A 16,918-nucleotide genomic window follows, 5' to 3' on the forward strand; every position below is an offset into this window, starting at 1 on the left:
CGATTCCCACAAGCAGGGAAGGTATGCATTTAGTCACTTCCCGCAAGCAGGGAAGATCGTGCATGTTCGTCAATTCCCACAAGCAGGGAAAATCCTGTATTCAGTCATTTCCCGCAATCAAGAAAGATCGTGCACGTTCGTCAATTCCCACAAGCAGGGAAGGTATGCATTTAGTCACTTCCCGTAAGCAAGGAAGATCGTGCATGTTCGTCACTTTCCGCAAGCAAAAAAGATCGCGTATTTTATTCACATATTAACATAATTTAAATTGCTCTCTTTTTAAACGTACATTCTCATTCATCAGAGTTTTGACAATATTATGGCACAGCATCATCGCTCTAGCAAGTGTCATTTAGAAGGATCGAGATAGTAGAAAAAGCAACATTGTTTAATATCTTGCTTTATTATTTTATAAATGCAAAACCTAATTTAACATGTCAGTGACACAATCATTAACAACACTTTGACTTGAATATTTGTTAAATTCTAACCTAAAAAACATATTTACTAGAAAATGGCAGTGGTAGTCTGGATATAAATAGTGATACTTTCAAAACAAATGTTATCCCCTTCAAACTTACATGTGGACAGTCAATTCTTGTATATGCATATGCCATAATGGATTTGTCAATGTTTACTGAATTGTCCAACCATAGTACCAGGGCAGTTTAGACACTTACTACACTATGCACAAAGTAACAAATACGTATGCAGCATAATGAAAATTAAGGTTTTAGTATATACCAGTAACAGGCATATAAGAAACATTTTTTTTTGGAAACATGATTTGAATGAAGATTCCGCATACGATGGCATTTCTTTACCAAAACACTTGGCACTACAACATACATTTTTACTGTGATACTTCTTCAACAGTTCCTAGTTTCTATTCACATACAGAAGTATTCCTTGAACAGAACACTCCATTGGCCCTAATACGGTGCTCTTATGCTTTTATGAAAAGGTCCAACTGTCACATTCCATTCTTTTTGATCACCATTGACATATACTCATTAAATGGCACACATGTACCCTTAAAACATGTTTTAACACACATGCCATGAAACCTTACATGTACCGGTTTTACAGAGCACATGGTCCATCTCTAAACACACATTGTTTAAAAGCTAACTCCTATACAAGCTATCACATCAAGTTGCGGTCTCGGGAGCTGATGACCCTGATTTTGGTATGGCCATTGAAGCCCCTTTCTTGGACATGTTGTGGGTTTGATTCACTGTGTCATAGGAGTACAAGGTTTGGTCCTCCTGCCAGACCACCTTCTTGGAATGAGCTATGAGGGAATCATTCACCTTCTCGTCAATCATCTCCTCTGTGAGAATGCCCGTCTCCGAAGCATAGGCTGATGCCTGAGGGTAAAAGAATAAATAAATTAGACATAGTCAAAAACTAAAGACTTGTTAATAATATACAGCAAGAATTACATTCCATTTTAATAATCAAGCCACTTTCTCAAATTGAAAATTACTTAATATAACTTTCATTTGAAGTTTGAATTTGTACATGTTTTGCAATTGTACATGTTTTTTAAAGGCAAATAGTAAAACTGTTTTGATATTAAAAGGGTTCAAAACATTTCAAACCACTAACCAATGAATTTTCAATCAGCTGCCCATGTTTAAACAAGCCAAAATACAAGAAAACCCTGAATTTTGACCAATGACCAAGATCTTTGACTTACAGACATCAGCCTTCATGTTCATGTGACGAGCTGACTTCTGATGGTGAACATTTGTGCCCTGTTTTTTTTAAATCACCCAATGCATGGCCAAGTTGCAGCCCAGACAAGCCAACATCAGATAGATGGTTCAACAACCTCATCGACACATATTCAACCACAGAGCCACCTTTCTTACATCTATGTTGAGCTCACCACAAGTGGGATCGCCTTTCAATTTATTTAGATTCTAAATGCTAGGCACTAGTTGAATACCTTTCTATTTTGAGAGTAACAGTGCTATAAATCTGACCCCTTATATTATAAACAACCTACCTGCCACGCCACACCCAGTTTTGAGATCTCTCTCCCTGACAGGCCTTCTATACGATCCGCAATTTCCGTACATTTCAAGTCATAATCAAATTCTGCGATCTTCATACGGCTGGAAAGTAAAAGAATTACACATTTTAGAAGATATAAAATTAGAAACATTGCTATTGGGACTGTCATGTCATAATCAAACACCTCCAAGGTAGATCAATATCTTTCATAAGTGTCTTTCATGTGTTTGAGGTGCAGAGAGCAAAAGCCGGTGAAGGGACTTGTCAGGTTACCAAATACGCATCATGCCTTGATTTATATTTTTTCTTGCATTACCACTTCTATTTTTCATAGAATTAAAAATTTAAATCAAAATGTTTGAACTTTACACCAAAATGCCTATGCATTGTTTACGGAAGTAATGAGGTGCAATTATAAGAAATCAAAGTTTACATCAAAGAAAATAGTTTTCGTTTTTCTATATTTTTCCCAAACTGGTCTGGAAATCAGCACGAAACATACCAAGCGTTATTATTATATTCCAAACTCATGTTATTGAGCAGAAACTACTGAGCAAAAATCAGTTCATAGTACCTTGACCTTAACTCCACTCGTTACAAATGACAAGTTTCATCATTATATTTAAAAGCCTAGCTGAAGTTTGTGTGAAAACCACCACCCCTTACCCTTTGCCTTCAAATGCTGGCTGCAGAACATATTTATCAAAGTAGTGTCTGACAAGACGCTGCCTCTCTTCTCGATCCGGCAAGATGAACTCTACCATCTCATCCAGACGGTCATTGATTGCCCAGTCAAACTGCTCCGGCGTGTTACTGGCAAGGACCAGCATGAATCTGAAGTAAAAATAACAAAGATGACCAAAACTGTGAAGTTGTTAAATGATTAACGAATCTGACTTTGTCTCTCATCTAGATGGTCTGTGATGGCGCAGTCAAACTGATTCAAAATTAATGTTCCACTATCCTGGGGTATTAAACAGACGATAATTGTCAATCGCTTAAAATAGTTTATTGTTGTTGTTTTTACAATGAATGTTAGATTAAAATATGCTAATAACTTGTTGGCTGGATGTTGTGTGAAAGTGTGAACTTGTGAAAAACCTAGGTCTGTTAAGTTGGAGAGATTCATGCCTGAAGCAGGATAAAGGAGCTTAGAACCCTTTGTAAGTGTTTCAAAAAACACATACAATCAAATCAGAATATGATACAGTATTAAATATGTTGTTAGCTTTGGAAACAATTTAAACAGGTAAAGTCCCTTTACCATTCATTAGCTCTGATCCCCTAATACTAAACTAAGAATTCCAAGATTGGGATATGCTGTATGTCATGATCCCTGATGTTAGAATGAACATAACTTACTTATTTGATTGTTCCCCAGTTCTGTACAGGAAGGCATTCAATGTGGCCCTCATGTCCTCACTAATCAGCTCCTGAAATATACAGGGATGATAGATTAACATAGTGCTATATGGCGGCTTATCATCTCAAGGCTGTTAAGTAATCTTTAATCCGAAATCGCTATTCCGAAGTAAAAAATGATGGTTCCGATTTGGTATTTCACACCTATTTATCATTTCTTATTTCGAACTTGATCATGTCATAATTTTCACACCATACTTCAAATGCACTCAGGGCATCGGCTTGAGGTGAGAATGAACCACAAGAAGCACTTGTTAAAGAATGACATTGATCACGCGTATGTTACAAACATCGATGTCAGAAAATGAGCCATCCATTTGGGTGATGCAGTGTGTATTTAATTGCTGGTTAACATAACCTGATTATCAGTCGAAAATGTCTATCTCATCAGATTCGATTGCCACATTGCTTACTCGACCTGCTACCGAACAACCGTGCTATGTTCCGAATGCGTACATGTGCTGTCATTTTGTTTTCAATGTTTTATGTTGTTTTAATAAAGAAGTATTATAACGAACTATTTGTCGTTTATTAAACAATATATCTACAAATATTTTTGTATACGAAAGATCACTCAAACCGAATGTATCGTATTTGGTAATGAGTAACCAACATTGCAATCTTCATGACTTAGTATTTCATGTCATCTATAATTCGCGAACGCTGTCATTTTCTGAAAATTGTTAATCCGAAATATCGCTATTCCAAAATAATTTTTTGGGTCCCTAAGATTTCGGGTAAACGGTGTTCAACTGTAGTTCATTTAAGAGTTGATATTTGCTTTATTTGTAGCATAATTCTTGTATACATGTACCTCCTTCTCCAAATGCGAAAATTTGGATACTGAAAATTCGAGACATTTAGATTTTTAAAGTGAAAAAAATCCTGCAAATCAGCTTAACTAGAATTAAATACAGGGACCTGTGTGGTCCGTTAAGGACTCCCATCTGAAAAATCCTAAGGAACAACTAACCCGGTTTCTTTTTCGGAGAAAGGCATCAGCTTCATCAACAAACAGCAACACTCTGTAAAGTAATTCATACAGTGTTCAATAATATACTCATATCCCGTACTTCATCACGGTGAAATGAATTTCATATATTTCATTTCTAACAGTCCCTTTGCTTTGTAATAAAATCTTACATCTTTTACACCCTTTTGGACAGTGAGCCATTTTTGAAACTTAAAACAAGTCATCCTGAATAGTGAACTATTTTCTTAACTTTAAGGCGTTTGATGTCATGACAACACAGTGACACAAATGTCATTTCAAATGAAAAATTAACACATATTTACTAATTATGAAATCCACTTTTCTGCCAGAGTGATTATCATGAAATCCACTTTAACGCCAGAGTGATAGAATATTTGTTATCAATTTATACTGCATGAATGTGCTCTGAAAAAGACTTCATGCATGGCGCTTAATTACCCAGTATTTACCAATCTTTGGTTTATCAGCACTGTTTACAACTGCAGAGGTATTAGTTAATTTCTTAATAAAAATAGTAATATACCGCAAAACGAACTAACCCTTTCCTGCTTGTCTGTGCCCAGTCAAAGACTTTATGCATGGCGCTAACTCCTTCTTTACCCATTGGGGCGACATCACCACCGGTCATAATGGCATAGTCCATACCAGAGTGACGAGCTAAGTTCTAGAAAAAAGAATGGACTCCTGTAACAATTCACTATCTTTGCATGGGTACCTTTTATTGAAATCATCAACAATTAGCAATGTTTGACATCACAAGTAATTCAGGTTGTACTTTTATATATTATAATTCCACACACACTGAGGCAGTTTTTGCATACTCAGATAATATACTTCACACATACGTGTGACACAACGTATTGAATTACTTAGCAAACTTACAAGTATAACTTATAGAATATGATCATATTCTTTAAAATACAACTTAATCTATAGATTTGAGTGAGGTCCCTGGAGTTATTGCTAAGGTGTTAAGAATTTGACCCAGTTTTACTAATGGCCGAAATGGTTAAAGATCATGAAAAGATCGACCAAAGGGATATAAATTTTCAGTAATCAATTAAATCAAAATATGACAAAATCTCTACCATTAATAGCCAATACAGAACTTTTTTTATTGATTTTCAATAAAAAAGCTCTCATTTAAACAGTACTAGTTACTTAAATTTAAAGTATAGAACAACTCACACATTGCATACCTTTGCAAACATAGTTTTACCAGTTCCAGGGGGACCGTACATAAGCAGATTTCTATAGAAACCACTGTTCTTCTTTGTGTGTCTAGTTGCTATGGCGATATCTCTAAGACGCTCTTCTAAGGTAGGCTGGAAAACCCCCCACAATATTTAAATATAAGACATCAACCTTTATAACCTATTAATATAAGATCCTGAGTGAAAGCATTTGAAATGTGCAATAAAAGCAAGAGATGTCAAACATTATGCCCCTTAAGAGCTGCTTTGTCATTAAATAAAGGAACTTAAAAACAACAGCATGTGAATTATAATGGTTGCACATAGCTTTTTAAAAGTGAAGACGATTCTTACCTACTGACCTCATAAACAATAGGGGTCAAAGGCAACATACCATGGTTTTTCCATATATGGTTTTAAGTCAAACAATTTATCCCTAGTATTTGTCCAGAAAAAAAATCCGAAATTAATGTTATCTAAAACCTTGACCTTTGGCGTACTGATCTCAAAAGCAAATGAATGTCAAAGAATTTAGACAAATAGTATATGGGGTTATAACTAATCAACAGTGCCAAATAGTCATAATTCATGCACATTCAAAAATTTCCCATTGCCACCTATGTCTAATTGAAAACAAAATCAATGTACAGCAGCAATAACTGGTCCAAGATTTATTTTTCTTACTCTGTGCAAAATTTAATGTTGTCATCTATCAACATTCTTAGTTACACTGAATAAGTAGTGTTTGAGCTTCAGGCTCTGAATAAAACTCGATAACACTTGTTTAAAGAAAAATCAAGGTACAAGGGGAAACAAAATTGCAATATTTGGTCCAAGAATAATCATGTTTGTGCTGTGCACATGATAATGTTGCCATCTTATCAATGTTTTAAGTTTCCAGTTTTCAACAGGAATTGAATTGAAAATCAAGGTACAAAGAGAAATAACTTTGCAACTACTGGTGCAAGTGCTGCACAAATTCACTTTATCAATTTGTTTTCATAATCCCTTCAATGGTTTCTGAGTGAGGCTTTTACAGTACTTGTTTTGGCCCTTTTTGGGGTCCAAAATTTGCCCCATTCCCATCCTGAAAAAGTATGTAATTTCCCCAATCCAGGTAAAATATATCCCCTACTTTCTTTCTTTTTTGATTGACCACTTAAAATTTAGCAAACATAGCAATAAAGTGCCATTGATGAGTATATCAATATGTTGAATAAAAAGTTTGAAAACAATTTGAACATTTTATAAATCATGTTAGTATTTTCCCCTTTTTGGCAAAACGGTGCTTGTTTTCTCCTATCAAAGGGCCCCACCACCATTCCCTTTAAAAGTGGAAAAAAACAACACTTTCATTACTTCATAACCATGTAACCGCGGTTCCAAGTGTAACAACTCTAGTCAAGTTGTCAATGTTGCAAGTTTTAATATTACTGTTGAATTGATTTTAAAATAATGCTTCAGACAAATGTTGCTTTTAAAATAATGAATAACAGGAGATTACTGATATTTCTACAGAAATGCACATTGTAACTTTTTTGCAATTATGTAAAATTTCCAAATGTTCCTTAAATAGCTAAAATAGCTGAATACACTAAAGAGCTTCCTTCTGTGAACGTGCTATAACATACAGCACCATAATCAATACACAGGAATTATAACAGTAGAATATCTGCATCTGTACTTACTTTAAGAATAATTCCCGTTAACACCTCTTCATTCTTCTTAAAAAGTTTCTTTCCTATCTGAAATGTAGAAACAAATAATACTGCCAGGAGATTTCATCATCTTCATTTTGGCTTTATACAAGTCGAGTGTTAAATTATTAAAGGAATATATATTTGAGGTGTCCTTTTGCCTGGCTCAAAGAAAGGTTTTGTACAATTTCAACAATGTTCAAGTATCATATAAAATCAACAAGAAACGCCGCAATGCAACGAAACCAGGTTTTTAATGATTGACAGAAGAACTTCAGCCTGTGTCTGTTTTTCTATTTTTAGTAACAGTGACCTTGACCCTAGGGACCCCAAATGCAATCCATAGAAAGGTATCCATAAACTCTTCCTTTATACCAAGTTGTGTCAGAATATGTCAACCCTAACTTAACTTATTCAGTTTCAACAATTTTTCTATTTTTAGCAACAGTGACCTTGACCTTGAATCTAGGGACCCCAAACGCAATCCCATGAAAGGTATCCATAAACTCTTCCTTTATACCTTGTTTGGTCAAGATATGTAGACCCTGTCTAGAATTATTTAGTTTCAACTGTTTTTCTATTTTTAGTAACAGTGACCTTGACCTTGAATCTAGGGACCCCAAAATGCAATCCCATGAATGTATCCATAAACTCTTACTGTAGACCAAGTTTGGTCAAGATATGTCAACCCTAATTAAAGATATTCAGTTTGAACCATTTTTCTATTTTTTGTAACAGTGACCTTGACCCTAGGGACCCAAATGCAATCCCATGAAAGGTATCCATAAACTCTTCCTTTAGACCAAGTTTGGTCAAGATATGTCTACCCTTACTAAAGTTATTCAGTTTCAACTGTTTTTTCTATTTTTAGTAACAGTGACCTTGACCCTAGGGACCCCAAACGCAATCCCATGAAAGGTATCTATAAACTCTTCCTGTACACCAAGTTTAGTCAAGATATGTCATCCCTTACTTAAGTTATTCAGTTTCATACGAGAGTTTGACGCCGCCCGCCCAAACAACAACGTTTGCCATTCTAATAACCAGGTTTCACTATGTGTAAACCAGGTTAACAATCATATGCTATTAGCCCTTAAAACATTCAGACAATATCCCAATAATATAGATAATGACAATTTCTTCATCATTCTGTTGGAAATGTAATTCTTGTCTGCATTTGTAACTGCAAGTCTTCAAATATGTTGTGACGGAAAGATTTATACCTGTATGGGGTGCTTCAATGTTTCTAGCACAGTAATTCTCGATGTTTCTCGTACCAGTGATGGTTTTCCCAATCTTGCCTCGGTATACCTTGCAGCCACACCAATACCATATTTTGATCCATAAATACCCGCAGCCGCCATTGTTAGACCAGCAACCTATCAGATACATAATAGAATAGATATTAAATGATAGAAAAAGGTTATTAAACCTAACTTGTCATTTTTTTTTTTCAGATCATGCCTTGCAGTTAATCGTGCAGCTACTCCAACATCCTCAGTGTGTGTATATCACATGATTTATTACGTACGGAGGAAGCATTTTGCTTCGAATGAAGACTTTAAACAAAGGTAACTTTTTCATCTTCACCATTTAAATGAAACAAAGGGCAGTCTATGCCGCTTAAAGACCCCCGACTTTGTTTCATTACCTGAGTTTGATTATGTGATCAGTTGCCTCATTCAAACACTTTGACAAACCTGTTTCCAAAACAATGTTTTGACAGTGCTCCATCAGGCTGCAGTTTTGTGAAAAGGTTTTTCGAAGTGTTTAACAAACTTAACTCTTTAAGTTATCTTTGTTTAAAGTCTTCACTTAAAGCAAAATATTGCCTTCCGACGTAGCATTTATTATTTAATTTATTACATAGTATACACACACTGATCCCAGGCAAAAAACAAAAATGGTTTGGTAGGGTTACATCCATTTTAAAAACAGTTAAGGTAGGTAGGTTTAAGGTAGGTAGGTTTTTTTTTTATGTGGCCTTAAATACTTACAGTGGCGGTAAAAAATATAACATAACTAATTACAGTGGCGGTAAAATATATCTTGACTACTTAAGTGGCGGTAAAATATTTCTCCCACCTCAGATAAGTAGATCCAATAATTTAACCATGCTAGAAATTCTTATCTTGCCCACGGGCTAAGATGCCCGTATGGAACTTCTTTTTAATGGTCATCACATTGGAGTTACCTCCCATGTTGACTATAAACATAATCTGAATCACTGCGCGCATATCCATGACAACCACGATCTATCAAATATCCATACGCATTATTTTCATTATGAACAAAAGAGTTCCAGCAAAAAATACATTTATACTTAATTTTGTTTAACTGAGGTGGGAGAAAAAGCATCTACCATAGCCGCTCGTGTAAGATAGGTTCATCCCAACCCTCGTTTCCGCAAAACACCCTACACTCGGGTCAGGATGAATCTATCTTACACTCTCGGCCATGGGAGATACTTATAATCTTGACTACTTACAGTGGCGGTAACCTTGTCCCAGTCAGAGATAAGAGCTCTAAAACCTTCACCCAACACAGCTCCGGCTGTCCTGTAACGTAGAAGAAAATCTCTTTAATAGATCAAATCACTCTATGACTCCAATATGTTGTCAAGTCTTGGGAGAAGTAGGAGGATCTTATAGAGCAGTGATACAGCAGGATGAGTATTTCATAGTAATATGTGCACAAAACTTTGCTTGAGACTCTCAGGTGTTTACTCAGGACCCGTGCTTATATAATACTGCAAGTCGCAATGTATAAACTCCGGCAGATTTGAATATGAATCACTGTTATAAAGCTGTGAAAGTATATCCCATAAAAGATGTCTAGTTCAAATATCTGGCTATAAGCAGGCTAGTAGTAAAACCTGAAATGTTTAAAGGTCTGCCAGTGCCCGTTGGCTACATGTATTAAAAAAAGATTGTCCCAATTGCATTAAAACTGTCTATAAATGGATTAAATGATACATTTTTTGTGAAAAAGGGCTTCATTTGGATTTTGTTATCCAAATTTGGGCTTTGTCACATGTTTTTCCCATTAAAATAATCCACAGTTTACAAACTGCACTTATTTAGTAAAATTTATCAACTTAAAGGCTAACTTGATTGATTCCAGTCTGGTCTGTCTATTCTCCTGCGCTTTAAGCCTAATCTTCTCTCTGATGAGGTCAGCATTTTCTCGTTCAACCTGCGCCTTGCCTCGCAACTCGGCCTCTATACGCTTCATGTCATTTTTGTGATTCAATTCTGCTTGGTAGTCCATAGTTGCTAAAACAGAAATATATCATGACATTATATTCTTGTTCAACCATTGAATTGAAATTATTTGTAATATGTAACAATACTTGGATGTAGCAAAAAGCAGTGTTCAAATATTAATAGTGTCCCAGGTCCCAAGGACACCAAATCTTATTGAAGGACACCAGAACCTTCAAGTCCGGTATCTCGTCAGGACAACATTATTTTCTGCATATACTAGATTTTTATCGTCTAAAAAACACAAACATGATCATTCTATAGCTATAGTTCTGTGGTATGCAAACAGTGGTCGAAATTAATACAAGCCCACAGGCCCTGCACTGGTAAAATGTCTTCCAAGCTTGCTCAAATACTGAATTTATATAACGGGGCTTGTTAAAAAATTTGATGCCAAACAATAGTATAAGAATTTGGGCTTATTCGTCCAAAATCCTAATTTTGATGACTAACCATGAAACAATGCGAACTCAATTAATTACATATACACATGATTTGTACTGAAAGCATTTCTTATTACGCAAGAGGGACATCTGACTTCAAGATGGGACATTTGATTCCAACTGGTAGTGTCTCTCCTGGATCCCGGGAAAATAGAGTTATTATCAAATACTGCAGAACTAAAAGACTATGCTGTTACGAACAAGTAATATAATTAAGCATTTTGAATCCTTTCTATACTGGTCACTGTGAACATCTTAAAATACAACTAATTTGTTAATATTTAACGATGTAAATTCATTTAGATTGCACCATAATGGACGATGACGGTAGCAAATCTGTGGTCTAGTGGTAACACACTGGACTGTCAACCCAGGGGTCACAGGTTAGATCCCGTGTCTCACAACTGTATGTACTAATCGCTATACCAGGGAAGCTCTACCAAGGGATACATTTTGTCGGTGCACTTCAACGCGAAACCTAATAAGGCCCTTGAATTGACACCCCAAGGGTAGGACAGTGGCATCGTAATATAATATAAACAGACACCCACCGCATACTGCCATACTTCATGTATACAAATTTGGACAGAGTATACTGATAAACTTGATGTATAAAAGCTTGGACAGAGTATACTGACATACTTGATGTATAAAAGCTTGGACAGAGTATACCGACATACTTGATGTATAAAAGCTTGGACAGAGTATACTGACATACTTGATGTATAAAAGCTTGGACAGAGTATACTGACATACTTGATGTATAAAAGCTTGGACAGAGTATACTGACATACTTGATGTATAAAAGCTTGGACAGAGTATACTGACATACTTGATGTATAAAAGCTTGGACAGAGTATACTGACATACTTGATGTATAAAAGCTTGGACTGAGTATTCTGCCATACTTTATGTACATAAGCTTGGAGAGAGAATACTGACATACTTGATGTATAAAAGCTTGAACTGAGTATTCTGCCATACTTTATGTACATAAGCTTGGACAGAGTATACTGACATACTTGATGTATAAAAGCTTGGACTGAGTATTCTGCCATACTTTATGTACATAAGCTTGGAGAGAGAATACTGACATACTTGATGTATAAAAGCTTGGACTGAGTATTCTGCCATACTTTATGTACATAAGCTTGGAGAGAGAATACTGACATACTTGATGTATAAAAGCTTGGACTGAGTATTCTGCCATACTTTATGTACATAAGCTTGGAGAGAGAATACTGACATACTTGATGTATAAAAGCTTGGAGAGAGAATACTGCCATACTTGATGTACATAAGCTTGGAGAGAGTATACTGACATACTTGATGTATAAAAGCTTGGACTGAGTATTCTGCCATACTTTATGTACATAAGCTTGGAGAGAGAACACTGCCATACTTGATGCACATAAGCTTGGAGAGAGAACACTGCCATACTTGATGTACATAAGCTTGGAGAGAGAACACTGCCATACTTGATGTACATAAGCTTGGAGAGAGAACACTGCCATACTTGATGTACATAAGCTTGGAGAGAAGACACTGCCATACTTGATGTACATAAGCTTGGAGAGAGAACACTGCCATACTTACATCTTTTCATTTGTTCTTGTTTCTGTATGGACTCTTCTTGTTTTTTCAAGTTTTCTTCATTCAATCGGGCCTGCAAAGTAAATTAGTACTTGCCAGGTCTATTGTTGTCCAAGACAGTTTGTCAAAGGTTACGACTAGAATGGACTGAGTTATCCAACCATATATGGCTATCATAATATTTTCTTACTGATTAAAGTACATCATGTATACTGGCACAGCCCTTATTTTACTTGGAAGGGGATATATTGCACCAATGGGTGATTTTCAAAAATAGAATCAATGAAATCTTCTTCATGATTCTACTAGCGTTTATCAAAATGATTCTACACTATACAAGAATTAGATCGGAAACAATCTTCGGGGCGTATTTTTCAAGTCTTTTTTTGCAAATAAAGGGCCGTAACTCCTAAATGACAAAAGCGATTTCCATGGCTATCGAACTTGATCAAGATATTATGGTCACAATCATGTATGTAAAGTTTGGTGAGGATTGGACACATACTTTTCAAGAATTAGATTGGAAACATATATTTTTGAAGTATTTTTGGCAAAAAAGGGCCGTAACTCCTAAATGACTAAAGCGATTTCCATGACTATCGAACTTGATCAAGATATTATGGTCACAAACATGTGTTTAAAGTTTGGTGAGGATTGGACAAACGGTTTTCAAGAATTAGATCGGAAACAATCTTCGGGAATTTTTGGCAAAAAAGGGCCGTAACTCCTAAATGACTAAAGCGATTTCCATGACTATCGAACTTGATCAAGATATTATGGTCACAAACATGTGTTTAAAGTTTGGTGAGGATTGGACAAACGGTTTTCAAGAATTAGATCGGAAACAATCTTCGGGACGTACGTACGTACGTACGTACGTACGTACGTTCGTACGTACGTTCGTACGTACGTACGTACGGACAAGGGCAACCCTATATGCCGCCACTTTGTGGGGGCATAAAAATGTATAGGTATTTATGTGTTTGCAAACCTAGATGAATTTTAAGGTAAAACATTTTTGATGATAATCTGACTTTTCAACTGTTGGTACTTATGAAAAATCTGACATTCATTAGGCACAAAAGATATTTTTAGTTTTTACTTTAACAATTGTGAAGGAAGTTATATGAACTTATGCTTAGTCACTTTTGTTGGCATTATGTTGTGCAAGGTTTTGTGTTGTGGGGGAAAGTGGAGTGCAGTCAAGTTCAGTCCAAAAAAGAATAGATTGACACAGGCATTAAATAAATGGCAGTAAATTATTAGTTAGATGAACTGAGCAATTATATATATTTCATACTTTAACAGCCTGAAATCATTGGAATATTTGAGTCAATTTCCATCATCCATGCATGCAAACCAAAATCAGTAATCCAGGTCCATTTCCAATCATAGAAAAAGAAACAAAGTGTAATGATACTGAGCCAATAACAAATCTTCAGATATTTTCTTTTTAAACAATAAAACGGCTAAAACTATGGCTGCCAACCTGTTGAGCTAGTTGATCCTCATATCGTTTTCTCGCCAGCTGGTCCTGGTACTGTGACCGTTGCTGGTTTTGTTTCGTCTCTTCCTGAAGCGTCTTCCGTTTCTCCTCCTGCATCACCCGAGCCTGCTCCATTTTCAACTGTTCAATATGAGCCTCCGTTTCCTGTGAATGTAATGTAATTGTTTTATTAAACTGCCAAACAAAATTTAAACAGTCATATTTTGCATGTTCAAAAATTATGTGTTTTGGGTCACTGAAGGAGGAGAAACATGTATGTATTATTTTCAACCCTATGTCCAAGAAGATGACACAAAGACACAATTCCTGAGAAAAAGACAAGTTAAGAAATATTTCACAGATTGCATAGATGTCTACCTTGATTTTGGCTTGGTGTTCAAGCTGCAATGTGAGCTCCTGCGCCTTTGAAAGTTGAAGTGCATCTTTTGCATGAGCTGAAATTTAATGAAACATTACTTTTTGACAGTTGACAACACCAACTTTACAACTTTAAGGCGACAATAACAAATGAACTTCAATTTTTATGAAGATTTCCATCAAATACAGTGTGCAGACTACAAAGCCCAAACTATTTCATTACAGACACAATAAGACACAATAGTCTATCATTCAATTAGTTGGGTTTATTTTTATCCTCAAACTAAAATGTAGTTCTGGTTTCCAATTGCATAAGTTAAAGCTTGATATCATTTTTTTTAAATAGGCTTACTAATAGCTATGACTTGACTCAACCTAAAAACATTACGGCAGATTATTTTTATGAGTTAAACATATGTTAAAACATGGACTATTTTAAAAACTGTATTTTTAAAAAAAAATGGGCAATAAATATCAAACCCTGCAAGGTAGCCATGCAATCCAAAGTGCTGACATGCTTTGCCCTTGTGTATCATTATCTCAAAGAAATTAATTTGATTAATTTTATTTAAATGAAAGAGTAGTGTTGGAAATCTGACAGAAAAATTACTATATCAATAATCGGTTTATGAAACCGATCAATGATCGATTATTAATCGATTTAATTATTATTTAATTATCTTTGGTCATTTAACGCATGCAGATACAGTAAATGCACCAGTTTAAAGCACCAATGTTCCTATGCAATATTGTTTGTACATTTCTTTGTTTATATTACAATTATTTATTTAAAACGCAACTGTCCTTTAGTGTTTACAAGTTACTATTACAGAACATGAGACAACAGGCTCTCATTTTTGTCCTACATTTAGTTTTGTTTTTAATAATGAGTCAGTAACAAGTACAACAAGCAGTTGATTATTCTATATATTTTACAAGAACATGTCCTTTCAGAAAACTGAATTTGTACATTGTAAACAGTAAATGGGAACATGTTTTAAAAATCACTTTTAAACCACAAACATGAGAAGTTGAGAACCAATCCTTTAGCAGTTAAATTACAAAGTAAATTTGTAATAAGGTACTGTAGTGATATACTGGCTTGATAAGAATATGACTAAATAACTTAACATAGTAACACCTTAACGTTTCAATATGAACTAGAATTAACCAAGAAAAGAAAATTAGTTGGTAGCAGTTATGTCCCTTGCTTCCATACTTGTTTCTATAATCGATTTTTCAAATTTCACTATTGATTGCCGCCGACGTAGGCCTTTCCGATCAATTGTCGATTATAATCAATCATCGGCACAACACTATGATAGAGTAAAAGAAATTTTAACATTGGCAAACCTATTTAAAATACCAAAATGATAATCATCTCTATATTCTCTAACTTCATGTTAATCAACTTCTTTGATTCAGTTACTCCTGTAAAACAAGATTGACCTTGACCCTGTTGTGTGATGAAATGGTTGAAACCAGAACTAATTGAAACAGCAAGTATCAAAAACTAGATAATAGATAATTGTTTTTTAGTTATTTCACTTTTAAATTATAGGATACATATTTTTAGTCATCTTATTAACAAATTTGTGGACTGTGTGATATCTGTCCGTGTACTGTACTACTAGTAAATATTCATTAGGAGAGCTTTGATTATTTTTGAAATCCATAATGGCAGCTGAAATTGACCAGATTTGTAGTGATTTATTACAACTTTATAAATATATTTCTATGAATAGTTTAGGAAAAATGCTCTTGCACAATTCTATATGACTTCGGAGACATATTCAACACCAATTATACATGTACAGGCAAATAGCACCATTGGTGCAAGACTGTTTAAGCACATTACCACGATCTAAAGCTCGCAAAATGCAAGTATCTGATGATTTAATGCATTAAACATAAAACAAGTTTTTAGAATTAATATTGTCAAATTATATTTTCATTGCAAATGAATAATATCACTGCCACAAGAATCTGATGTAATCAGCTGATCTGTGACCTTCAACATTTTAAAAGAGTTACAGAAGCTCAAATTAATTTGCATACCTTTCCTTATGAATAAATTAAACAGAACATACATAATACAAATACTACCCAGGTAAATCATTAACTACATACGTGATCTTTCCAATGTTTGCGCAGCTTTTGCTGCCCTCTCCAAAGCTGCAGAATCAAAACTGTAGGCATCCGATCTCGATTTTCCCTTGTCTTTATCCCCTCCGTCTCCTCCGCCGCCTGGTGGTCCAGGGGGAATCATCCCCGGGGGTATCTGACCACCTGAAGGGGCATTGTTATATCCGAATAACCAGGACATTTTAATTTACGTAAGAAAATATTTAATTTTGACAGTTCTGCATTGCCCGCACGTGTGGGTGTTTGAAATTTTTACACGTCGTAAAAACCGCAATGCCGGTA

General features: G+C 35.2%; 1 protein-coding gene across 2 annotated transcripts; it reads right to left on the reverse strand.

Moving 5' to 3' along the window:
• Positions 1 to 390: 390 nt before the first annotated feature.
• Positions 391 to 16,876, reverse strand: LOC128203788 (ATPase family AAA domain-containing protein 3-A-like). 2 transcript variants are annotated; one of them, XM_052905332.1, is made up of 15 exons: positions 16,622 to 16,876; positions 14,492 to 14,568; positions 14,117 to 14,278; positions 12,631 to 12,700; positions 10,438 to 10,603; positions 9,817 to 9,886; positions 8,552 to 8,707; positions 7,320 to 7,376; positions 5,638 to 5,763; positions 4,978 to 5,102; positions 4,418 to 4,469; positions 3,385 to 3,455; positions 2,689 to 2,856; positions 2,015 to 2,123; positions 391 to 1,370 (listed from the first exon to the last, which is right to left on the reverse strand). In XM_052905332.1, the coding sequence occupies exons 1-15, from the start codon at positions 16,815 to 16,817 to the stop codon at positions 1,152 to 1,154; spliced, it is 1,824 nt and encodes a 607-aa protein (XP_052761292.1). In that variant the 5' UTR covers positions 16,818 to 16,876; the 3' UTR covers positions 391 to 1,151. The 2 variants fall into 2 exon arrangements, with proteins under 2 accessions (XP_052761292.1, XP_052761291.1); XM_052905331.1 differs by having other exon boundaries at positions 14,117 to 14,568.
• Between the last annotated feature and the right edge of the window lie 42 nt (positions 16,877 to 16,918).

Source organism: Mya arenaria, chromosome 9 (assembly GCF_026914265.1).
Source record: "Mya arenaria isolate MELC-2E11 chromosome 9, ASM2691426v1".
In the NCBI taxonomy this organism is placed as follows: Eukaryota; Metazoa; Mollusca; class Bivalvia; order Myida; family Myidae; genus Mya; species Mya arenaria.

Bases quoted from the DNA above. Each gene is read 5' to 3' on its own strand.
- LOC128203788 (XM_052905331.1), bottom strand. From the start codon at position 16,817: ATGTCCTGGTTATTCGGATATAACAATGCCCCTTCAGGTGGTCAGATA. The intron at 12,701-14,116 runs GTTGGCAGCCAT...TTTACTTTGCAG, and splicing joins AGGATCAACTAGCTCAACAG to GCCCGATTGAATGAAGAAAA. The intron at 5,103-5,637 runs GTATGCAATGTG...TCTTTTTTCTAG, and splicing joins GTAAAACTATGTTTGCAAAG to AACTTAGCTCGTCACTCTGG.